This window comes from Grus americana, chromosome 2 (assembly GCF_028858705.1).
Source record: "Grus americana isolate bGruAme1 chromosome 2, bGruAme1.mat, whole genome shotgun sequence".
In the NCBI taxonomy this organism is placed as follows: Eukaryota; Metazoa; Chordata; class Aves; order Gruiformes; family Gruidae; genus Grus; species Grus americana.
Genome location: NC_072853.1, coordinates 137931979 through 137959084, shown reverse-complemented (window position 1 = coordinate 137959084; position 27106 = coordinate 137931979). Strand labels below are relative to the sequence as shown.

At 36.3% G+C, this 27106-nt stretch overlaps 1 protein-coding gene across 11 annotated transcripts in view; it reads right to left on the bottom strand.

Moving 5' to 3' along the window:
* DGKB (diacylglycerol kinase beta) overlaps positions 1-27106 on the bottom strand; it is a 414451-nt gene that overhangs the window by 10349 nt on the left and 376996 nt on the right. For all 11 annotated transcript variants that reach the window (XM_054817166.1, XM_054817163.1, XM_054817164.1 and 8 more), the window contains 2 exons: positions 4617-4737; positions 2569-2629 (listed from right to left, as the gene is read on the bottom strand). In XM_054817166.1, the coding sequence (XP_054673141.1) occupies positions 2569-2629; positions 4617-4737 (182 nt within the window). The remainder of the gene's footprint in view (positions 1-2568; positions 2630-4616; positions 4738-27106) is intronic.

Below are 27106 nucleotides of genomic sequence, written 5' to 3'. Positions count from 1 at the left end.
GGGAAAGAAATTTCCTAAGAGGCAAAATAAAAGGAAAACCAAACTCTCATACATTTCCTAAGGAACTAAACTCATCAATTTCTTTATCTGATCATCACATTCTTTTTTTCCCCATTTAAAAACTAGTCATGAATCATTCGCTTTCAGGTAATTCTGGGAGAAAACTGTAGTTTTGCTCTACAGAAGACAAAAGCTCATAATTCTTATATTGGTCCCATTTTTTTTTTTTCTGAAATTTGAGCTCTTGCAGGTTCAAATAATTGGCTACATATTTGGCTACATATAAGATTTTTTTTTTTAATTTTATGGGTTTTTTTCAGACTCTGGTTTTGTGTACACATCACTGAGATATCATCCTGATACTTTTGTAATCAAATACATTTTGGCTTCCAAACCAAGACCCCTCTGAAGCACACACTTAGAAATCAAATCTTAAACTTTGGTTGAGAGAAAGCTAACATCCACTTTTGTCATTGTCTCAGGAGGGATTCCTAGCCACTTTGCCGAGAACTTTAAGGAAAAACTGTAGTGTAGTTAGAGTCAGTGGGGAGGGGAGAGGTTAGACCATACATGTTTTTTGCCTTTGTAAGATGTAGAAAACAGATTGTGGAAGATGTACAATAATGCAAGGAGCAATTGCAATAAATACATTAAGCTCCCCAGCAGAGAAAAAACATTTCCTGAAAAATGAATAATATAAAATAATAATTCTATATCTAAATTCATAGGGGTGTAGTAGTCTAGACAAATAGTTCATGTATTTTCTTCTCAGAGGAAATATATACATTCCCCAGTATGGTTTTCTTATGTAACATAAAGTCTATTCTCTTAACAATGGTATAGCAAAAAGGATGGGTTTCACAGAAAACTATATGCCATTTCTATCCCCTTTAAAATGGTACTTCAACTGGACAGCAGTAATTATCAGTAATAATTTACTGTTTCCCCAAGGCAGTAATTGAAATGTAAGAACTGTCTCTTTTTGCAGGTTTGTCCTCAGTCGTGCAGGCAGCTTCTGCTAGCATTATCAATCAGATAGCAGGGATTTTACACAGAGCAAGCAATCAAGGCAAAAAAAGCACATGTTATTGCCAGCATCCTTCCATAAGTTCTCTTCTGTAATCTGGCAACGGAAAAATTACATGTCTTTTTCTTGAACAAGTAACTGCTGGGTTCAGTACTGTTGCTCTGCACTGAGCCATCACTGTAGAAGAGGTAAAGATAATGATATCTCTTAACTCCAAAAGGTTTCCTGGAATAAATCTCAAAATCCCCACTGCTCTGCCTTCACACAGTGTACGTTCACATGGTTGTCCTCTCGCTGCAGCATCTGAGCACTTACCATAGAGAATTAGAGTTCAGGCATTCTCCCTGCCGTTCAGCTGCACGCTATGGTGTATCTGGTAAACATGAATTATCACAACCCTTTTCTGTCATCCTAACCCATACGTTATCAGCTGCCACGCCTGTTAGCACCTCACTGAAGTTGCTCCCTTTTACTTTTTTGTGTAGTCTTTAATTCTACTACAGACATAAAGCTCATGAAAGTGATCCAGTAGCCTGGTTTGGAGAATTACTCCCATCTGTACTGGGATTTCTTCCTTGCCACATTACTGTTTTGTTGTACTTACAAGCTACAAGGCTACAGCAATACATCTACTTAAAAATACAGGTTGTCTTTAGGGAAACTAAATGAGTAAAATTGTATATTAAAACATGTTACTAAGACTATATTCAACAATAAAGAGTTTAAATTTCTTCAACATCTCCAAATGCTCGGTTAGCCTCTATAATTTATCAGAGAGAGGTGAAAAGGGAGAGTTCGTAGAGATACACCTTTCTTGTGTTGTCTGTAAACAGTTACTTAAAGAACCTCCTCTGAGCAAGCTCCTCTCCTCTCCTCGCCTCTCCTCATCGCTGTTTACCTGCCCTCACTTCATATGTGTGGGCACTGAAACAAGACACTAAATAATTTCTTTCATTTCTCCTTTATATTGTAAGGATTTTTTAAATATTAGTTTTATTGTATAATTCAATCAGCACAGTCAAGACTTCAGCTTTAAATAAAACCTCTCTGATATGAACTCTCAAAAGTACAATGGAAAATCTTCCTAAATTTTTGAAGAATTATTAGTTGCTTTATACATTTTAGCATCAAAATGAACATTGTTTTTTCCTCAGCAATAGAGACAATAAATCCAATACAACATCATAAATAAAGGATCACATTGGGTAAAGGGATGGTGGGACTGCACCCTTTGAGTATTTTCCAAACTTTTGACATAAATGCCTTTTTATTCCATCCTAACCTGTGGGAAAAAGCAGCATGATGAACTGAAAATACAGTGGGTGTTGAACTATCTAATAACAGCGTGTGAAGATGTTATTTAATTTCATTTAAAACAACGGTTGTCTTTTAAACTGAAAGATTCTCTTTCTATCATTTAAGAAGTGAAAGTAAGTGAGTTAATATTTCTGACTATTGTAATTTTTGTTACTCATTAAAAAAAGTTCCTAATTTTTTTTTCTTTTGTTCAGCTTTCTTCCCAGAGATAACAGTATCCTTACCGTGCAAGGAGTTTGCATCCAAGGTTCCCCATCTATCTGCATAGGCAGAGACTTGCTAGTCCTAAAGGGATACATGTCGCAGCATTAGAAAAAGTAACTAGACAAAATTGATAAATATATTTAGTAAGGAGGCATATATGTGATGGCACACACATATAATCCTGATTTACCTCTAAGCTTCTACGTTATCTCCAGTATGACCCAACATGCTTACAAAAGTAACCTAGTCATTTAGTAGGCTTAGTTTGATTTTCAACACACAAAGCAAAAAAATTGCAAACATTCACACATCTTGCTAGTAATATGCTAGTAATACACTACTCTCTCATGGGAGAATAGTCTGTAATTTGTGAAATAAAGAGTGAATTGTGCAAGAACTTCAGGAATAAACCTTATTAACTGAAAAGACAAAGGATTCTCTGCTATTTTTTTTTTTTTTTTGTAATTTAGACTACTATGAAAGATTTAAGAAATAAATTTTAGCTCTATCATCACCATTTATTAGAACCATAAAATATGCTTTTACACTTGTGTCTAACTCTGGGTTAGACGGAACACTCACATAACATTACAGTTGTACTATATTCAGAGGCTTTAACATACCATGTCATAAATTTAAATTGTTAGTAAAGGGGCACTGATTTTAACATAAAGCTGCAGCCAGTGTTCCCTGTCTAGTTTTGGACACCACATTAAGAAAAGTATAGACAAATGAGAAAAGAAAAAAAAAAAAATAAAAAGGATTATCTTTTAGGATCTTTTCCAACCCTCTACTTCTGCACTATAATACTTTGCATACAAAACTAGCAGAAATAACACGGAGTAGATAAACCTAATAACCAAAAAATGAGTCAACTGAGCACTCCTGTTGGTCAATGGAAATTCTGGCTTGGACATTATTTGTAAACAACTAACAGTTCATGGGATTATCCACTGTCATCTATGGCTATAAGTGAAAGAAGGGAAGAATGTTCAATGAACTCTCACTTTAGAGGTTTGGAAGGGGTTTGAATCTTTTGCAGTTGTGGTCCTGTGGATGTAGGATTATAAAAATTATCTCTTGGTATCCAGGGAAGGTTGGAATGCCTCTGTGATCTTACTTATCTTCCTCATCCACATGAGAGTACTTTTGAAGTCAACATCACCCTGTCCTTAAGGAGAATCACAAAAATATGCCAGGCACTTTGGCAAATCCTACTTATTTTCTTAAAGTTTTTATGGCTGCTCTTCTGTTTTATGCTCAATTTAGGCTTTTGGGGCTTAACTATATAGTTTATGATTTTATTAAGATTTTGGAATATTCTTCCTGAGAAATTCTTCACTGAGGACAAGTTGAGCATCTCACTCTTTTCCAGTCCTTATCTAATCCAAAAGTTAGATATACAGTTATTTTCTCCTTGAGTCCTAATCCAAGTTTCCCCTATTGTGAATGTTCTGGTCACTTTTAGCATAGTAAACGATAAAACACAACTAAAATAGCGTGCTCCACCCTTAGCGGCTTACATACACCAACGCATTTATTAATAGTGACTTGTCAATGTTCAGTAAATAACAAATAAATTAAAAACAGAGCACTTTGACTTCTACAGATCAAAAAAGTGCTTTACAAATACTAATTACATGCTACTATTCCCTGGTGAGGTACGCATTATAAATGGGTTAAAATGTGTCAAACTGATGGTAAATTACTTTTTGCTCAAAATTGCATGGAGTGTATGTCAATAATAAAACCCAAGATGTTCATGCCTTACTCCTTCTGCTCCAACTGCTTGACAGTATTTCTTCATAGGATGAAATGACAGTTGAATATCCCATGTTAAGACTGAATGTAAACACCCTTTTTCTAGTTTTTTGACATATTTAAAGAAAGGAAGATGTATGGGCATAGAATATGGATGAAATATATAAATTATATATAAAAATGATACTTTCACAAGCAATAAGTACAGTAACTATGACTATTAAACTACTAAAGAAAGTGAACTGATAATATATGAAACTTTACTGTTTCATTACAACACTGCAGTGCAAATTAATGCTGCTGATACCTGATGACAACGGATGAGCACTGGGCAAGCCGTCTTCCAGCACTTTTCAGTCCTGTATATATCTGTCCCATCTCCATGGCTCCTTCCAGACCAACCACTTCCATAAGCTGGTCACTTAGATCTGCAAAAGTTGAAAAAACCACATTTTGTCTGGATAGCATTTTGACATTGGTCATCATGACTAGCAAGAATTGACAGATGACCAGCTGACAATAAAGGATGTGGAGAACAGAACTGTCAAAATCGATGACTCCTAACAAGCGATTGCAGCTTTACGGTTGGATTGTTGTCGCACCATTCTAAAATATCCCAACGAAAATGATTCTAAAATACAATAATAATTTCCCTGGTATATTTTAATACATACATACTGAACAAATAATCTTATTACATGAGAAACTAGGAGATACTCCTTCATTTATGTTACCTGACACTCATAGAATGAGATGATTGCGGTTTAGAAATTTATGCTGTTCATTGTTTCAACAGATACGTAAAATCTGGTAAGAGAAAAGTCAGTGCTCCAGACCCTATTGGATTCTCTTCTATACAATCCTTTCCAGATGATGTGTACAACTTGAGTTCAGCCTTTGTGTGCATGTATTATCACAGACTTTAATTATGAGGCCACATATTATTTTTTACATTGGATCTTTGTCTCAGTGCACAGATTCAATGCAAAAAGGGCAGGAAAAGACCTTATATCAGCAACTATTCATCTAGCTTTCCCGAACTTTGTAGTGCTAGCTTGCACCCAGTTACATACTTTTGTTTCACACTCTTTTTTGATTACATATCATTTTGGCATTAAACTTCAAAAAATATTTAAATAAATACTGTCTCTGGTAAAATAAATATTAGTTTGCTTGACTTCAAGAAGCAAGGACAAATTCTGTCTAGAATTGCAGATACAAACAGAGATACAACCAGAAACCTAAACAGTAATATAGCAGTCTGGTTTGAAAAGCAACCAAGCAAGGTAATGAAATATTATCCAGAATCAACCAGGGTGTTTTGTATAAAACGTTTTATATGTCCTGTTTATATGCATGCTGCCAAGACCAGATGGACAAGAAAAAGAAACATTTTTTTTTTAGCTGTAGATTATGTGTGTTTTATAGATTGGCTGTTAACATCCATGTTTCCGAAAGGTACGCTATTCGGTGAAACACAGCAATGAGCTAAAATGTTAGAGTCTATCATCACATAGAAAAAACAAAGAAAGGAGAGCACATTACTTTTTGTATATTTTAAACCTTTCAACCTTTAATGAAGGTAGAATTTCATGCTAATTATCATATCTATGAGGCTAGTCCAAAGTTTCAAAGGGAGTCTTTTCTGTTCACTTCTTTGGGCTTTGAATGAAGGTAATTAACTGAAAGAAGTACTGTGTTAGGGAGAAAAATAAAAAGTATTACAAGCAAATAGGATTTATGGTCTGGATTATTCTGCTTCCAACCAGAAAATCTGATACTATCCAAAGCCTTCATTTTTCTTCTTATACTTTCTTAATATTCTTTGCTATTTTCATTTTCTCATCACAGTGAAATCAGTTCCATATAATATTAATGAAGCAAAAATAAACCCTATTCTTTCCTATTAAGGAAAAACAATAAAATGGACAAAAGATTAAAATATACAATATGATTAATTTAAACTATACATTTGTATAGTTTGCATCCCTGTAACACATGTAAACCAAATTTTGTATGTCTGGCTTTCTTCTTAATTGTTTTTCTCTTAAAATGTTACTCACTTTTAAACTCAGCTCAGATTTAAACAAATTCAGCTTTTCTTGATAGCCATAGGGATTTAAATGGGAAAGTCCTACTCATTTGCAGAAGCTATTATATTTTAAAACCACACAGAACTTTGTAGATGTACTAAATCATTAAAATGTTTCCAGCCAAAGAAAACATCAAATTCCTATTCACTGGGTTATTAGAAAATTATTATTTTTTAAATGGGAGAATAATTAAGAACAGATTTTTATTACTGACAGCTCAGGCAACATATGCAAGATTCAGAATAGTGACATTTGCAGTGATATAAATTTGATGCATCATTTTTCAATAGCTGTAAGATTAGTGCCAGTAACAGCAGGTAACTAAGGGCCAAATCCTGCCCTTTGATCTATACCACACATCTCAGAAAATGTGGTATGTTAAACATTGGAAGATGGAAGTGAACAATACTCTTATCTACCAAAAAAGTGAAGTCTTTTTGAAAACTTCACATTTGCAGTGGCACATTTCCAAAGTGGGGTTATTTTAGGCCAAATAGGAATATTTTTAGAATCAAGCTTAAATTAGACACAACCTTCCTTCAGAAGCAGTAAAAATTAAAGCAAACGTAACATGCAATTAATGACTTAGGGTTAGTTTGCGCTCCTGCCCTTGCTAATATATTTGACCTGATGCTTTTGCATAGTCACATCCTTTTCAACAAATCCTTGAGCTATATTGACTTTGATAAGAACTCAGAGTAAAAAAAAAGTGGAAAACGGAGTGTGTATATTTTAGTCCCATTCTTCACAGATGGCTATGGGTACACTGGTTGAATATAAAGGGTCAAGACATCAATGAATGGATTACATTTGTTCTTAAAAGGTTCCCACCAAAGACTCTGAAAGAGACCAAGCTCTATTAAAAGAGATCAGGCCTTCCATTAAATTAAAAGATAGGAAAGAGGAAGTCATTCTTCATTCTGTTGGAAGTTTATCACTGATTTCTCAGACAGATCTGTGTTGGCCTCTGTACTGCTCAACATACTCCCCTAAATAATCTGGAAATAGAAGTAGATAGTGAGTTACTGAGGATTCAATGAAGTAAAGACAAAAGCCAATTATAAAAAAAGTTTTGGAATTTTACAGTACTGAGTAATGGGGCAATATGAAGGCAGAAAACTCAATACATGTAACTTAATGCCCATGAGGTGAAACAGAGCTAACTACATATATGAAGACTGCTATACGCATATATATTACATTAAAAAATAAATATGGTGTGTGCATGTGTCTGTGCGTATATGTCCATATATACACATATATTTATTTTGCTGGGCTATAATTCATACTGTCATATAGGAATTAGGATTATGGAGTTACTGTAGCTACTTCTATGTAAATATCAGGTCAATGCTCAATAGTGATCAAATATCATCAAATACTGTGATTGCTATATCCATACAGTAAGGAGTTCGTAGTTCTGGTCCACTCAGCAATGCACAAGAAGATATAAAATAACTGGAAATGACAAAGTGAAAGACATGGTAACAAATATGGAGCAGCTTATGTATGAAAATAAATTAGACTAGGACTCTTCAGGAAGTAAGATGAATGGAGGAAAGACGATATAGGCATAGAAAATAATGAGCGTCATGGAGTAGGTAAAGACAGTACTGTAATTCAGTATTTCTCAAAATGCAAGAGCTAAGGAGTTTTATAGCACTTCTAGAATAAGCAGGAAATCCTTTTTACATAGTATGTTGCTATACCATGATGCCATACCAGACTTCAAAATTCCCTAAATCACAAATTGATACAGTAGGATATCTTAACGGAAGAATCACTGTAAGTTTGCCCTCTTATGCTTTAAGTCTAATCATGCAATACAGGTTGGTGTTAGAGGTCAGATACTGAGCCAGACAAACTTGTGGGTTGACCTAGTACCACTATACGTGTTGTCTTCTTATACATCTTATAAATTGTAGACTAGAATAATGAATGCTGCCGTTCACTAAACATCATTCACCACTTAAAACAGCTTATAATGTGGACATTTGCACGACACATATCCCAACTGTGTTTGAGACCTAATTCAGAAAGTCACTTCTTTTTGATCCTCAAATTATATTCTACAGTTACACACTCGTGTGTACATCTGTGTGTATCGCTAACAACTATAGAGCAAAAAATGTATCTCTCTTTAGGCATGCTGTATTTCTTCTGTGTTCTACAGATTTTATTCTAAAGAAAAAATAATCAGTTAGGGATTGTACTGATAAAATTGTCCAATGCATGCTTCACCTATTAGAACCAGTTTTAGGAGGTTCAGGTTTAGGAAACTGAAGGTTACATTTTCAAAAAGAATTTAGCAGCTAAGAGCAAACAATAGCAACTATCAGATACTGAGCAGCTTTTCATTCTAGCCAGGTCATTTAGTTGCCTAAATGAGAACTGAAGTCTCATAGGTAAGCTATCATGGAGAGCATCTCAGTATTAGTGCATTAGGAAAGTGTTTTTTGACTGGTGCCTTGGGGTTCTCAAGTCTGTTTGTTCTACTTTGAGCTCTGTGAAAGAGCTGAAGGCTCTCGCTTGTTTTCTATGTGAATGAGCCATTAGAGTGTGTGGGAATGTTTTCACAGCACCATGCCTCTCCTGCCCTCTTCCACAAACCAAAGTACTTCACGTGTCTCCTCACATTAGCCCCGTCAGTAAAGCCAGCCAGCTTTCCCGGGGGAGCGCTGCTGTCAGCAGATGGTGACTAGCGTGCAGAGGGGCATCTGACCCCTTGCACTCATTCCTGATGGGGAGATAAAGTCACCAGGGAGATGACTGCCCATTTCTTCCCATCAGGCAGCAAGAGAAAGAGAAGTCCAAACAGATACTTGCACAACTGGCAGACAAAACACTGTATATGTGAATATAAGCCCTTTATAGCACTTCCCCAAGGCATGAAGAAACACACTTGGAGACTTCAAAGTTTCATAGTGAGGAGTTTACATTATCCATTAGCTTGTCATTAGCTGAACGCTTCAATATTCAACGTGAACACACAAGAGAAAAACACATTTGGAATTCATCTATGAAGATAAAGCAAGGAAAGCGAAATGGGGTAGGGGGTGGGAAGAAGCATGGTGTGATTAGAAATACTGATTTACATAGAGAACTTTCCCTCTGTAATGGAACTGGTTTTGATATCCAATTTATCTTTGCAATATATAAATATTGCTGTCCTGGCAAGAGATTGAATGACTCTATTATAACTTGGGGTTACTGCACTCACTCAGGCACATTTGCATAAAAACACTGTTGGTCAGTGGTAAATCTGTCTCTGGCAGCAGTTTGTCTTCGAAGAGAAGGGGCTCCATGGCTTACTAAATGTAATCAAACCTTACTAATCATCACGCTGGAAATTTTTTGGTTCCAGTTAAAATACTGGATAAGAATTTGAAAACTGGTGTGACGCCAGAGGATCCTTGAAAAACTCCTGAGCTGAATGCTCTGCACCACAATGAATGCTTCAGTATCTTCCTAGAGCACAGCATGCATTAAATCTATAGCTACCCATTATGCAGGAATGTGGGGTCGCTTCCATATGCAGGGATAGGGACTGCTGTTGTATAAAATGCTAAAAATGTGTTTAATGTCACAGTATTCTGATTTCAAATGAACTGCTTTTCTAGATTCCTGGTTACAAGAAACCAGTAGATCAAGAGCAATATGTACATCCTGTTTTTTGTTATGCTTTGCTTTAAAGAAGCTACCTGAAGTAACATACGCCTCACCATTTATAGTTGTTTATATCAGAGCTGTATCTGGAGGTCCAGATGATGTCAAGGCTCCGTTTTGTTACTGATTCACAGACATATAACAAAAGACAGCTCCTGTCTCAAGAACTTATAATATAGACAAATAAACCAGACAAAGCATTGGGGAAAAATAATATTAATATGTCTGTTTTACAAAGTGAAAATTGTACACAGACAAGTTTAGGTCCTGCAAAAGGTGTGTTCTCATATTCAGCTGGATATATTGTGTGTAGACCCAAAAGAGTCATAATATTATTTTTACCACATAAAGTTAAGCACATGAGTTTGCAGAACTGACCTGGCCAAGATCACATGTGAAATTTGTGGCAGACGCAGGCAATAAATCAGCAACTCTTGAATTTCAACCTTCTGCTTTTAAAAGACTATTCTCCCTTTAATATTGACTTTGAAAATATATATCAACATCTATAGTATTTGACCCAGTTTTGAGTATTTTGCATTGCTGAGTTTGCTTGCAAACGTTAAAAATCTCAGGTGGCTCCATACATCTACTTCATGCCAGTACTGATTCTCAACTCAAGTCTTTACTCCTGCCTTCATACCTTTTTCCTGTTTTTAAAACAAAACAAAAAAAGCTAAGCCTGCCTCTTAGTGTGAAGTAAGGAAGATATATCACTGCTGTGATTTTCACACTGGTGAGATACTCAGATAAGGTGATAATAAATTAAGCAGATATTTTATATATATAAGCACACATGAAAATGCACATTTTATACCTATGTGGACATACACACATATGATATATACCCACATTTATGCATATGTGAGAAAATCAGTACATTTTTGCTTCACCATCTGAATTGATGATGCACTAAATAGCTTTAATGGGGTAAGAACGCAAGGGTGCTATTTTTTATACTTAAAATGCATGCAATCCATAAAATCCTCTCTGCCGAATTCAGTGGCAAAACTCTTACTGACTTCAGTGGAGCCCAGATTTCACCCAGTATCTTGTGTCTTGCATCAGTTTAGCACAGAGACTCTGTCCTCAGATGGAATCATTTAACAGATACAGCTCAGCCTACTACTGTGTAATGGATTTTTTTCTGCATATAATCATCTCCTTACTCTCATTAATCATTGAATGACAAGTTTCCCAAAAAAATAGGAGGGCAAACAAGGAAGAATCAGTCCTTATAATTAAATATTTTATGAAACTTTTTAATGTGGACAGAAGGCCTTTGTAAAACTTTTCCTTAAGTGAACTTTTTTTTCCCCAGCTTACCAGGGGGAAGGAGAGGAGAGTTCTTCACAGAAACTTTTTTGATTTACAGTAAAAGAAGAAAAATAAAAAAAAAACCCACCCCAGAGCATTCAAATTAAATCACTTCCACCCAAAAACTACTCCCAAATACCAATGTTCAGATGTTCAACATTTGAAACAAGAGGTTTCATCTCCCAGTTCAGGAGATCATTATGGGTAAGTCTTTTATGGTAAAGCTTGGCAGACAAAATGTATTCTTTTTTATAGATTTATTCTTTTAATAGTTTGAGGTACAATTGCATTGAACATGCTGCTGCACCAAAAAAACCCCTATTATTTTAATCTGTATTCTTTTAAAAGTTATTTGTTCAAAAGGATTTCACTGTGTTACTCTTATACCCCCTTCATCCAACAGAACAAAAGCTGTTCTATGAAAGGAGTCTAAACTTGGACAAACCGTAAAAAAAAAAAAAGGCAAAAAAAAAAAAGCAAAGTTCCTCTCTGTTTTTATCAAATTTGATTGCTGCAGCTGTTCCCAGTTTCTGTATTTTAAAAATAGCCTTATTCAGTGCCTTGTTGGCTAAAGGCCAGAGTACCATTAGAACATGCTGTACGGAAAACCTCTATTCAGTTACAGATACAGAAATATATTTAAGATCAGTGGGGGTCATCTGCAGCAAACACTTGTATGGGGGAAAATGGAATTTTAATGTGCTTGGACTGCTCACCACTTTTAACAGATACTTAAGAACTTCAAACCGGATATCTTTCTATTTGTATTGGTACTATCATATTACTGAGCATCAGGTACAATACGATATGAACAAGTCAAGATCATTTCAACTAACAAAAATAGATCTAATTCTCAAATTACTCCTTAGTAGTTCTGGCATTCACTTTAAATGGCTCCTAGTAATATTGGATATTTGATTAGCCTATAAAAATGCCACAGCCTAGAAAAGAAAAATACAGTAATATTGATGAAAATGTAGAAATTTGATCAATGAAAACCAGCTTTGATTTGTACATTTCTAAGAGGACTAGTACTAACAGGGGATAAATGGTCCCTTTCTGCAGGGTAGCAAATGCTAATAATGGCATTATCCCTATATTTATCCACCAAAGAGTTTTTAGTTATCTGCCAGAAAGAAATCTTCATTCCATTTACATGAGTATTAAAACTGCTTTTGATTGAAGTGGTAGCAATTTTGGTCCAGGAGCTCAGAACTCCCCTAAAGATGATCCACATTCCTCTTTCTCTTCATGACAACCAATTCCATTTACTTCCTTCACCATGCTAGTATTCCATGGTGCTTGGAGATCACAGTATGCAAAATGGATACTGGTTTGAACAACAGCAATTTTTAATTATTAACCAAGAGCCTAACCCCAGGAAAGTATTCTGAAAATCAATGAGATGTATCATAGATTGCTTTTAGCCATTTCTGATGGTCTAGAATGCCTGCATTTAAGTATTCAAGGTTATGTATTTCTACTGCAGCTGAGGGAGGAGTCTTCAGCACAGTAGAGATATCCAAGGTCATAATTTGCTTTATCACAAAATCATAGAAGGGTTTCGGTTGGAAGGGACCTTAAAGATCATCTAGTTCCAACCCCCCTGCCATGGGCAGGGACACCCTCCACTAGACCACGTTGCCCAAAGACCCATCCAGCTTGGCCTTAAACACTTCCAGGGATGGGGCATCCACAACCTCTCTGGGCAACCTGTTCCAGTGCCTCACCACTCTAACAGTAAAGAATTTCTTTCTAACATCTAATCTAAATCGACCCTCCTTCAGCTTGAACCCATTACCCCTTGTCCTGTCACTACACTCCCTGATAAACAGTCCCTCTCCAGCTTTCCCGTAGGCCCCTTCAGGCACTGGAAGGCCGCAATTAGATCTCCCCGGAGCCACCTTTTCTCCACGCTGAACAATCCCAACTCTCTCAGCCTATCCTCATAAGAGAGATGCTCCATCTGTCCGATCAGCTTCATGGCCCTCCTCTGGACTCTCTCCAACAGCTCAATGTCTCTCCTGTACTGGGGCCCCCAGAGCTGGACGCAGTACTCCAGGTGGGGTCTCACAAGAGCAGAGTAGAGGGGCAGGATCACCTCCCTCGACCTGCTGGTCACGCCTCTTTTGATGCAGCTCAGGACATGGCTGGCTTTCCGGGCTGCAAGCGCACATTGCCAGCTCACGTTGAGCTTTTCATCAATCAATACCCCCAAGTCCTTCTCTTTAGGGCTGCTTTCAATCTATTCCTCGCCTAGTCTGTAATTGTGCTTGGGATTGTGCCAACCCATGCGCAGGACCTTGCACTTGGCCTTGTTGAACTTCATGTGGTTCGCATGGACCCGCCTCTCCAGCTTGTCAAGGTGCCTCTGGATGGCATCCCTTCCCTCCAGTGTGTCAACCACACCACACTGCTTGGTGTCGTTGGCAAACTTGCTGAGGGTGCACTTGATCCCACTGTCCATATCACCGACAAAGATGTTAAACAGTGCTGGTCCCATTATCGAGCCCTGAGGAACGCCACTCATCACCGTTCTCCACTTGGACATTGAGCCATTGACCACAACTCTTTGAGTGCAACCATCCAACCAATTGTACCTATCCAATCTGGACAGGTACTAACAGAAAAGAAAACACAGCAGTGATGGCATCAATATAGTCTATATGAGTTTGCTGAGACTCCAAGTTCTTAGTGGCTGGTTGGCCTCCTAAGCTTCTGTGCCCTTGTTCTCTCAGTACCTGGGTTAATTTAATTAAATCACACTTTAGTTTGCAGTTTCAATTACAAACATTCTCCACGCCTTCTCTTTGTACAGAAGAAACATCAGGCAATTGAATGAAGTCAAATCCAGTGAATTCTGGGGCAGGTATTTGTATTGTCTAAACAAATCAAACAATCTTCCTAAACTATCTGCAGTCAGTCATAGTAAAGAAGCTTTGATTTAGTTTCCCACTAAACTAAATGTGTTTGCTGTTGTCTGAAGTGCCCTAGGATTTCCAGGGCATTCACAAAGGGCTGACAAGGATGGTATCTTGAGAGGTACTCTAGTGGTGTTAGGAACTTGTATATGGAGAACCAAAAAAAGCTGAGTTTTCTCCAGACAGTGATGCAGAGGAAGAGTCTAAGAGGTCTGTTTTTTTGGAGAAGCATGATTTTCTTTGTTGTCAATGAGAGGAATCTTGGGAGACAAGCTACTATGCTTGGTCAATTTAGCAGTGTGTCTAAGGATAACTTTCTGCTAAATCTACCACCCCAACATTACCACGTGTTGCCTCCTTTGTGGAAGCTAATGCCTGCAGAAGTGATACACCCTCTACTCACTCATTGTCTGATGGGACACAAGTGTGGTTGCTACCTGCAGGACTGAGCTCCAAGTATGTGAACAGATTTTCCCAATGCTTACTTTCCTTGAATTTGTTCTGTTCTCATAATTTGTCATTGTGGGGTTTGGTACCTGCTATCTAATCCAGTTACATGCAAGCAACTGCAGATATTTTTCTTCCTATCTGAACTACATACATTGCTAAAAATTCACTATTGTTGTATGATTACTGGTTTAAAAGAAGACGGTTCTGGGATAGACAACTAGAGAACAGTTCCAAATTTCTTCTCAAGGACAAAAAGGCCAGATTCAGCTACAAGTATCACAGTAGTGAGACTCAAGTTATTTTTAGTGTTCTGGTCCTGAACAGCACCAAATAGAAAAAAACAAACTTTATTTTGTTCCAAACAAGACAAGATGACTTCCAAACAAAACTGGAACTGGTTATAATTTATTTGGTTATGATGTACCACAGAATGAAAGCCACAATCTTTTACTACAAAACAATCTAAACACACACTACTCAGCTATAACACCACTCATGATGTTTCGGGTATCAGAGAAATACAGAAACAAAGTCCTTGCCCAGAGCTAACTCATCCTGAGCTGAAAATATGTACTCAAATGTGGAGCCTTACTGAATTTATCTTTGGAGAAGTCTGACATGGTAAGAAAAATATATCCTCATGGAGTTTAATGCAAAATAGGAGACCAAGAAAACTAAGGGAATGATTCTCATTTTATTTTCATTTTTCACTCTCATTTTTGTTCTGATGGAAATTAAGAGGATGTGCGTGAGAACCAGACAAGGAGTCTAGAATTGTATAAATATATGTGCATTTTAGTTGTTTTCAGATGACTATGCTAAATCTGAATATGGCAATCCTACTCTAAATAATGGTAATCACATCTGGAGTTCCTGAAAGAAGTCCTGCTACATTCAGACAGTTCCAGAGGGCGGACAAGCCTCCTGGTTACCTACTGGCATTGTCATAGGATGGCAATTCAGGAAAGGTTTTTTACTTTCCAACTTCACTAATTCATCTCCATTATGTATCTTTGCTTAAATCCCTTTTCTAGGCATTGGGGCCAAAACTGAAATAGCATGTATATAGGATCACTCTTTTTCAGCTCAGACACATATGAACTTGAGAAGCCCCTGGGGTTAATTCAGTGCATGGGATTCCAGGTGGGCCACGATGGGACATGCTGTTGTGTTGTTTATGTTGTTAGTTCTATTGTATGGGCTATTTGCACAATATATGCTGTATATTGTTTGGCAGTACTTATAGGGAGAGTTAATATCTTTCATCATCCAACTGATTCAGAAGGAAAAGACACTTTTCAGGCTGACAAGTCCTACCTCCAGTCCAAAACAGAAGGAGCAAACCTCAAATTGAATTAGAGTTTGGAACAGTAATTCTGGGTTTGTTTTCATTTTATGAATTAATTACACACTGGAAAGTAAGGGAGGGTTGCTTTTTGGTTACATTTGGAAATTAAGATTACTCATAAATATTTTGGAATTTTCACCTTCCAGGTTACTTTCAAGAAATGGCTACGAGACAAATTTTTAAAGGAACTTAATTTTGGTCTCTGCCCAAAAAATCATTTAAGCATGGTTATTCAGTGATATCAAATGGACTACATGCATGTTTTAAACATGACTGTTAAGTGCTCTGTTTACTCAGGCCTGTCTCTATGGTAACTACTTTATGGTACATGATTTCACACTACTAATTATAAAGCCATATAAATAAGGTTGTGTGCAACAAACAGGTTCGCATTTACATATTTGAGGCATCTGAAAATTCAGCCTTACTAGTATAATATAATGTGTGATTGATTTTGAAAAATATTTTTCATCATTGCAATTCATGCATGGTAATAGTAGCTGAATTTTCTTTTCCATAACACTACTTTGCACTAGGATCAGCAGCTCAAGGGAACTGCAATATACTAAGGGAATTAAAGAGAGTAGAAGATGCAGGTGCACTAATAAATGGGTGGCCTTTGGATTACAGTATTTATGTGTGCTATGCCGAGCTAAACAGAAACCTAAATGTTACACACAAGAAGTGGTACAACAAGAACATCTGTGTTGGGGGACTGAACTGGCATGGCTAACACCTCCAGTGCCAGGTGCAAAGGAAATTTCAGTACAACTTGAGTAATTTTGACTGCTAGCATCTGTATATATTGGATTATCTCTCCTCTTCCCTCCATATTCCACTAGAGTATTTGTATTATACATCTGGCTTTACATTCTAGCATAGCAAAAGACAGGTTGTAATCCTTCCATTCCTGGATCTTAGCCTCTTTTTTTTAAAAAAATTTTTTATTTGGGTCTTGCTTTTCATAGAAGCATAAGGCCAGAGTTAGTAGTATTTCCTAAATGTATGTTTAAGGAAAATGAGCATTTTTCTCTGGGAAAAAAAGAAATATTAAAGAAAGAATCGTACCTTTGATCTCTTTAAAGCTGATCAAAATGCCTGTAGAGAAAGCTTTTCCTAAGATACTAAAGTTGGACTAAAACTTCATTTCTCTGAGAATGTCCACTCTTCTGAGAAATTCTAGATTTTCATGTAAAGTCACTTTTAAAAAATCAACCTTCAAAATAAAATGAAAATTTTCATTTCACGTTCAAGTGAGATACCTGATTCATAGAAATATTGACAATATTTGGTAGAGAACTTAAAATACTTGAAAGAACAAGACAGATGGTTGAAATGATTGCTAGAAGATGCAAAACCAGTCACTTGTACTCATTGAAGTCCCATCCTAGTCATCTTTGAAATATGTGAAATTCCAGCAGAGTTCACTGAGACCAAGACTTAATACAGTAAGTGGCTCAGGCTCAATATTTTCTTTCTTTATTAGACAAAGATTTCAGGAACCAATTGTATAAAGCTGAAAAGCACCCATGATCATGTTAGTTCAGGTGGAAGTCAATGGCTTGATCACCATTACCATGACATCAATGCAAGCTGAAGCTGTTCCCAAGAAAGGATTGGGAAAAGAAGGGGAAAAAAAGGGAAAAAAAAAAAAAAGAAAAAGAAAAAAGAAATATGAAAATATAAGAATAGTGCTTATATTCTGGGACAACAAAATCTACTCCTGTTGGTGCACTATTAATGTGCCTGAACCACAGCTCTCCGTTTTTTCATTTGTCCAGCACTTTTAACAAGATCTACATTTCTATTCAAGACAGGAACAAAATGTTGTCAACAGTACAACTGGACATATTGAGCTTTGAAGGCATTTCTTCAGAAATGTTTGTGGATAACTACTTCTTTCTTTTGGCAATTTCAAATCACCTCCTTCCATCCCCAGTTACTGATTAAGTATCTTGAATATGTCTAATAAATAATCTAAAAAAGGAAAGGACAAATTATTTTAGGTCTACACTTCTCTGGGAATTGGAAGTTTGTTTCACCACATTGTAAATTATCTTTGCTAACAAGGTGCGACAAAAATGCAATAAATACAAATAAATCCACAGGGAAGAGCCTCAAAAAACATTACAAAAGCTTGATTTTCAGGAAAAAAATATGCTATAACAAATTTGCAATCCCTAGTTACTCATCTTTTCTTGTTACTTCAGTTCTAATGCCAAATTCCTTCATTATTTTTGACCTGATATGAAACACCATCTGGCAAAAGCATGTTGCAATAAATGAAATAATTGGATGGTTGCTTTAAAATATATTTCACAAATAAGCATTATTATACATTAGCAAAACTCACTTCATTCCATTTCTGAGCTCTATTGCTGAGCTATGACTTTTTGTGTGCCCAGAGGACCTGGGATTCCCTGACAGTCTTGCATCTAATGCTAGGCAGTCGTGAGCCTGATGAGCTTCCACAGTCATACAGTATCAGATGCATATGTCCATATGTTTCATTTATATGCATTATTATTATTACTGCTACTACTGTTAGATAAGGGTAGCACCACAGACTCATCAGAATCTCTGCTCTGTAGGAAGAGATCATAGACTAAGGGTCCTGACAGATCTGTGGCAACAGATTATAAACCATACAGCTGACATGGTTATCTCATAATAAGCCAAATGGCTGTGGTTATTCAGGAGCCATTTCAAAAGTGAATCACGTGTCCCTGTCATGAGATAGCTCAATCACACTTCAAAACATCCTTCGAAAAATTTTGGCCAGCCAATTACTTTGAATCTATTACTGCAAAGCTGTCAAGGTCTGAGGAGATTGTCCTTTTGCTGAAGTCCTAGGGATAGACTTTTGTGTCCGCAGTCTCATTTGCTAGTCTGGGGGATCTTCTGCAGTGTGCACACGTCCGTAGGCATACATCACGAAAGGAATCAGGCCAGAAGAGACAAAAAAGTCATTGATTAATTGGATACACGTTACAACGTTGCTCCTCAACAAGTTATGACAAGCATGGAGTAATAGTGAAAACCAAAATATTTGCTAGTGATGAAAAGTGGTATACAAAACAGCAGTTGGTGGTGAGCAAACATTTTGCAGCTATAAAGACCCAGCTGCTTTGGCTGACTAAAATGAAAAGGAACAATGCTTTAGGGGTTCTGAAAGAAAATCTCACAACTGATGGATTATATGGAAAAAAAATACTTCCCTATAAAGCATGAATTCTCATAGTCCTCTTTTCATCCGTTTATATCTAATTTCTTTGAGTCAAGAGTCCTAGATAAGTGTGCCATGGACTAAATGAAAACCTGTTTACAGCTGTTGAAATCAGTTTATTCTGTATGCCTGGTTTTGTACTTCATTAAATATTCATTTATTGATATTAGACTTATGAAAAATTCAGCTTAATTTTAATCTTCCCCTATAAGAATAGGCAAAATTAAAGGAAAAGGGACTTCATTCAGGTTTATAGGTATGTGTGATACAGCTTGTGATATTTCCAGAAAATGACAATAATATCAGGAATCAATGAGAAAAAACGTCTTGTACATCACCTAAATATTTAACTACAATATCAGCTTATGTTAATCATATTTCAAGAGTTGGGTTGAACATGCTGTAATTGTGCCATCAACCCACATGAATCAAAGCTTTATTTAATAACTGTAAAAGCTGCCATTTGCTACTTTTAAAATATCTCATTTCTCACGGCCTTTATTCGATAATGGTCACTAGAGTTACAAAAAGCTAAAAATATCAATGTTCTTGAAAATCTTATTTGAGTTCTTACTGCAGAAGCTGAAACATCTGTAACAGTGTATGGCAGTTATCAGCGTCTTGTAATTTCTGGCAATGTTCAGTTAAAAGGCTTTTAAAAGTGCAAGTAAAAACATTAGTGTTTTGACTACTTGTAAGAAACTGTTTTGTATATAATTAATATAAAGGGAACTGCCAAGTCAATCTGAGCTTAAAATTCAGGGGTTTGTGTTATTTTTATTTTATTTATTTCTAAATTTGTAAAAATACGGAAACAAAACCCCAAGCTGTTGCAAAACCTACTACCAATCGAATATTCCAGGTATTTTATTTTAATTAAAATAGAAACATATTGTTGAATTCAACAGATACACAAAATAATAAACAAGCAAGAGCAGAAACTCCCCTATACAGCTAATATCTGAAAAACTCAACTAAGATTCCTCATCCTGATTAACGCAAGGAAAATATCAAACAAAATCAAACTCTAAGAACAAGTGTTCTCTCAATAGCAAGCATAGAGAAAGTTCAACAAAAGTTTGACTCAACTCATAGTTACATATAATGAGAACTGGACCCAGTCCTAAATCTGTTGAATAAATGAAGAAGTATCTTCTCAGAATAAAATAAAATTAATCAATGCTATTTTGGTTATAGCACAAAAAACAATCAAACAAAAACAAAGAGGAAGATAAAAGGAGAGCAGTGAGGGAAAACAGAGTTAATTGCTAAGTTTTGAGATATTTTTTCCATCATATGTTTTTTTCCAAAATGTCCTGGAATATGACATTGCCAATGCTAATTCCCAGTGCTTAAACTGCTCTTTATATCATCAAAGCACAGTATACACACTGAAGTTCATGGCACTTACCATGGAAAATACAATGTATAAAACTCTACAGAGTCCAGAAAACTGTGGTCTTCACAAGAGGACTGAATTAAGGTTACACTGTCTGAATATTGGCACTTTCTATGTTTTGAGTTCTAGCTCTGTAGCCTTAAGATTGTTCTTTTAACTCACTTTTTATGGTCAGTGTACATAACACTTCATAAAGTAAATTTACAGAATTTTCCACATGCATATACAATAAACATTTTACATATTTTTTTAGTTTATCTAATCCTACTACTTGTCATTTCTTTTCAATTACATTTTGAGTCTTTTAATTGGCAAAAGCTGTTGGTTAAAAATTTAATTAAAGCTTTATCAAACTGAAATTACTTTTTTGCTTAGCCACCATCACACATAGATATTCTTGCTGCAACACTTCAGCTGTAAAGGCTAAGACAAAGACTGCCTATTGCTTTTCCTTTTTCACAAAACAGGACCGTATTTTAAGGTTGTATCATAGGAATCATGACTATTGCTAATAATATGAATTATAGATCTCTATTTGGGATCTGCTCCAAAGCCTGCCAGTTCTATGCGAATAAAATAACCACCATGTGTTTGGTATCTTAACTTCCTAAATGGATGCAATATCAGATGAGTTGTGTAAGAAATTATCACTTAAAGACTTTCATTTTATCTTTATCTAAATATTAATTGCAGAGTGACAAAGACACAGGGAGAAAAGTCAGGGGTTTTGAATTCCATTCAGCTCAACCATGTATCTGCTATGTAACTTCAGGAATGCCACCATTTACATATCCCATTTACAGCCCTGGTCCAATTGTACCTATCGAACTAACAGAACTCTTCAGAGTTGCTATTGGTCTGGATTTTTCTGGATCTCATGGGAATGGGGAAATCTTAGGTTATGTAGATTCCCACAAAATTTTCCAGTAACTCTGGTTTCACACGTGAAATCAATGATCAGCCGTGATCATCAAGGAAGCACTGCGCAGACTGCGAGCTCTCCAGGGCATGGATTGCTTTTCTTGTTTGTGCAGTACTCTGTTCCCTCTAACTCTGCTATCTGATTAGGCTCCTTAGGAGGTAGTGGAATATACATAAATAACAAGCAAGAGGAGACAATTAAAAAAAAATAATAATTGCTACTATTAATCTAAGAGATTAAGATGTAAACTACACACTTTGTATTGCACTGCTGACTCCCAAGGGAGGTTTGTCAAAGAGAGCACACACGCATGCGTGCACGAGGCACTGCCAGGGAACAGCGCTCCCTCCCCCGTTCAGCAGAAATTCCACCCCAGTGCAGACTGACGATTTAGTTTGTATTTTCCTTGGCTCACTTGTGAAGTGTTCCTCACTTCAGCTCACTCACTCGGCCTTCTTGCAAATGCCAGCTTATTTTTCACAACTATTTTTTCCATCCATGAGGATTTTAATAGGCATGAATGAGTGAATGAGGACAGTTATGACGGAAATTCATAGTATAAAGGAAAACTCTGAAATTCAGTTATTAACTGGGCACCCAGGCTTCACATCTTTTTCAAGCTGACTAGTCCTTGCCCATTTGGACAATGCCAATGATCTCCTTCTAGGTTGCTCATCATAAAGACACTTGTATGCAGTAGCGTGGCTTTTCTCTGAGCTGGTGAGTGTGCCTGCAGCTCAATAGGACTATTCACAGGAACAGATGTTACTCAATGTGAATACTGGTTGCAGAATTAAGCCTGTCCTTGCTCTTCCTCTTGCTACAAACATCAGCTGCTCAGACATCCAGGCTCTTTTTTTTTTATGGCTTTTTGCCATATATAAAGCATGAAGATGACAACTTTTGTAATTTAAAAAAAAATATAAAATCCTCCCATCTTCCATTAGCGCTTATATAAAATATAAACTAATGTTTATATACTCCTCCATCTAGTTTCTTGTATGAATGATGACAAAAAAAATTAAAGCCCAGTTAGCTGTTTGGCATGATATTTTGCAACTTCCACAGATAAACAGAAACCTCTATCTGGTCATTTTACAGTATATACTTGAATGGATATGGAAGCATGTTAGACTAACATTGAATTTTTATTTTCATACCATGCAACAAAAGCTGATAAATCAACAGATTATGTTTGGCTTGATAGATTGTATTTTCACCCCAACACAATTTTTTGTCCATACCAAGTAAAATATATCATTTAAAAAGTATGTAAAAGTGTCTTAACTATTGAGAAAACCCTAAGAATTATTAGACAGACACTTAACTGTAATATTTATCAGATTTTAATATTAAATATCTCATAATATTTCCTTATCTAACTATCCTCCTCAGTTTTAACCAAATTGTCACTGTTGCAATCTAAATTCACATTTGGTGTAAGACACACCAATTTAAGACCTGAGAGTTATGCTTGCTTGTAGAAATAGAATAAATGTCATGTTTGAAAATGAACAATAATAATAATACTTCCAATACTTATTGCCCTCTTTTTTGAAAACTGAAGGCATTTTATTCAGCATTTTACTTTTAGGTGATGGCCAAAACTGATCATTGATATTAGTATCTTTTTAACCATTTATATTTTTAAATCTCTCCAACTTGATGCTGTGCTGAAAGCATAGCTGAGGCTCAGAAAGTAAGAAAAGGTATAAAAAGATCCTTTGATAATGAAAAAGAAAAATACCTGAAGAGAACAGGCTTCAGAAGCTGCAACTATACAACCAGGTTTAAAGACCCAATCATCAGGCTTGTGGGGCTTGTTTTTGTTTGTGCACTCTTTCCTTTTCTGCGTTATATAAAAGTCTTCAGTTATTTCTCTTTGTTACAAACTGTGAACCCAGTAGCCTAGGAATAAAGATCTGGGAGGAAAACTTTGAGAAAAACACATTTCAGATACAGCTGGACCAGGTGGTCCGATCTGCCAGTGTACAACTAATTGGCAAACCATTTGCTCTTCTTCAGACCCCTGGTACATCACCTGTTCTTAATGACTTGTCAATTATGGCGAGTGGATCCATGATTTATTCTGACAGTTCTTTAAGAACCCTTGACTGAACATCATCTGGCCCTGCTGATTTATGTATATATTTAGTTTTTCTAGGTATTCTTCTACTTCCTTATCACTCATTTCAAATGATTCTCATTAAATGTTAACTCACTGTTCCATGTTTTCATACTGAAAAAGAAAACAAACCTGACCACAGGGTGAGGAAGGAGGAGAAGAAAAAATTTCCTGCAAAATCCTTAAAACAAATCTTGATGACTGTTTCCAAAAACCTGCAAGTTCCCTGCTTCTTCTTCTTGGTTAGTACCAAAACATGCTAAATGGATGCAGGTGCATGGATATGCCATCTAACAGAGAAAAGTGAATACTCCTGTTTAGCAGGTACAGCCACACTTGCTAACCAATGAAGGAATTTGGATCACTTGCTATCTCCTTCCATGCCCACAAATTAATCTCAAGGGAAATAATCCAGAAATAGCACCGATAATTTAAGTACCAGGCATAAAACTTTAGCCATAATTTACACAGCAAAAAAACATGGTAAGAAGATTCAGAATGACCAACCAATGTCTTTCAACCCATACCCTTAATAACAATGACCATTTCCTATGGTAAAGCATGCATTACCTTTTTTATAGTCTACTATTTATGTCAGATTTCTTATATCATAGTCTTTCGCTTCCTCTGGAAAGTGCCAGTATTTTCCGGCCTAGTATTTGTTGTTAGCAAAATTAATAATATATACTTACTGGTCCTTTGCTTTTTTTCTGATTTCATATTAATTCCTTCGTTCTCTCAGCTTACAGAGAACCATGCCGGTACTCCTAGTACCAGAACTGCCATCTGCTGTGCCTTTATTAGTGTATCATTCATTCTATGCCATCTTCCATGTCCCGTCACCTCTTACTAACACTGCTTACTGGATCCTGGCACACTGATTCTTTTAATGTCAACAGTATCTTCTTTTAAAATGCTGTATATTTTGATTTTGTTTAAACTTAACTGGTTTATTCACTATTACAACAGGTTGCGATCCACTACATCTAAATTCTAGCACCTTGTTCAGGGGGCACTGGAGGAGGAAGGAGCTGAGGAGATGAGCATATCCAACCCTTCTATAAACACACACCTAAGTTCCCTGTCTCATCAGCAGAGAGAGATTGACCTAAATTAACTCTCAAGAAGATGCCCAAGTTAGGTTGGTCTCTCTCTTCATTGGCTGCATAGGGAAGCAGCAAGTGTCAAACAGTCCCTTCCACTTAGGATCTGATCCTTCAGCCACGTTACAAGGTGGGCACTGGTGGATCAACGTTGCCTTTTATTAGGAAAGAGAATTGTAGCCACAGCAGCAGTACTTACTGATTCGCTCCTGGTACTAGGTGATACCCTCAGGGTTTAAGCCATACAGAAGGGTGCCTACCAGTTTCCACAGCATGTTGGGGGACCATCAATGTGTAACCACAAAGGTAATTGTCATGGGATTGGGCAGAAAGCAAGAAAATGTATTCCTGAAAACAGGAAACATGGATTCAGCTACATCCATCCATCCATCTATTAATACTAATATTTTGATATTAAAATTTATGTCACAGAATTGACTGGATGACTTCCTCCTACAGATCTTACCAAATGCCATGAGCCATAGTGAAGCATTATGCTACATACTAATTAATATGAATGCCCTGTGCCCAAGAATTATGACTATAACTTCTGAAAGTCAAAGTTTATCTTGAAAATGAAACAGTTCCTAAATTAAATACAATCAAACTTTCGAAGTTTGATATGTGCTTATTATATTTTTACAAATTGAACATTAGGATGAGATTTAAAATATGTTGTTTGTCCTTGAAACTCCCTGAATGTCATGTTTTGGCCTGAGGAATTTCTGTAGCTGGATTATAAACTCTTGGTAGAGTGATGAAAACACTGAATTATTGTGTAATAGACAGTGACAGTATAATACTCTACTGATCTGAAAGAACACTGCACCTTATGGTGGAAACAAAACCACTCCTTCAGCAAATACTGAATGAAAACAATAAATGATACTGATCCGAGGGACACAGAGACTCATGCTGGAAAACAGTATCCCGTGGTAGTAGGAAGCAAATGAGTTTTTATCCAATTTCAAAGCAGCAGCAAAAAAATGACATGCTATATATGTATAATATGCAGTCTTTGCTAATACCATGCTTTGGGCCCAATAAGGACTAAAGAAGTTCTACCTCAGTATATGCTATGCTAGTCTGTTACATGTAGTATCAAATTTTTCTCTCCCCAAATTGATCTGTACCATGTGTTCAGAAGAAAAAGCATGTGTAAATCCATACACAGAATGCCTATCAAAATTAAATAAATAAATAAAAATTAAAATCAATAAGACACATAGTAACATTTTCCAAACAACAGTATAGGACCTCTATTTTTAAAAAGCAGACATTTTATAGTGATGGAAACCTGGTCAATGGAAGCTTTTGCAGTAGAGCATACAGTTTCACAGGGGGATAATCTTTCCCCCAAGAAAAGTAAAAGAGGGGCAGAGAAGTAAAAGCATAAATACTCATATTACACTGGCATGAAAAAAAAGCATTTAAGAAAAATAAATAAACAAGCTCTGATCTCTTGACTGATCCGGGAAACAATTCAATTAAAATAATCAACATGCCAGATCTCCCTTCCTGATTTGCTTAAGTAAGTTTGCATTTGCAATTGTAGAATTAGATTGTGTACATATATGTGAGTGCTTCCCTCCACCTCTTCTCCCCCAGGGAAAATCAAACTTACATGGGGTCATTTAGCAAATGTCATGGGGGATTAAAGGACCTCAAGTTCCCAGAATTTTGGCTACATTAACTATAGGATTTCTACGCATTAAAGGACAAATCTGGTTCAGATTTAACTCAGCTATCTCTTTGCTAGCTTGGCTAACCAAACCTCCATTGGGTCACGTGTGGTTTTAGTCAGGAACTCTGCATTTGCTCTACAGTGGCTGTAATTTTTATTAGTTTCTATTCTACCCAAACTAAAAAATTGAAACATGCATTTTAGTGTATCACCTTGTGAAATATGTGCACAAATCAGATGCAACTGATGCAACTAACTAAAACAAACCCCCAAAACAAAACAAAAAACCAAACCACCTAAAATAAGTAACCTGGCTAGGAGAATGAAACATGGCATGATGTTATCTTTACCACTTTGAAACATAAATCCCTGATCCCAAACATTTCTTAAAGTGTGATAAAGGGTTAAAGGTCTGTAACACAACCAAAGGTTATATTCATGGTAAAAGATACATTTCCAGACAGAGTAGATTATGTCTTTAGAAATGGGAAAAGAACCTGCTGCTTAGTGCTGTAACAGAAGATGATACAGGAATAGCAGTGA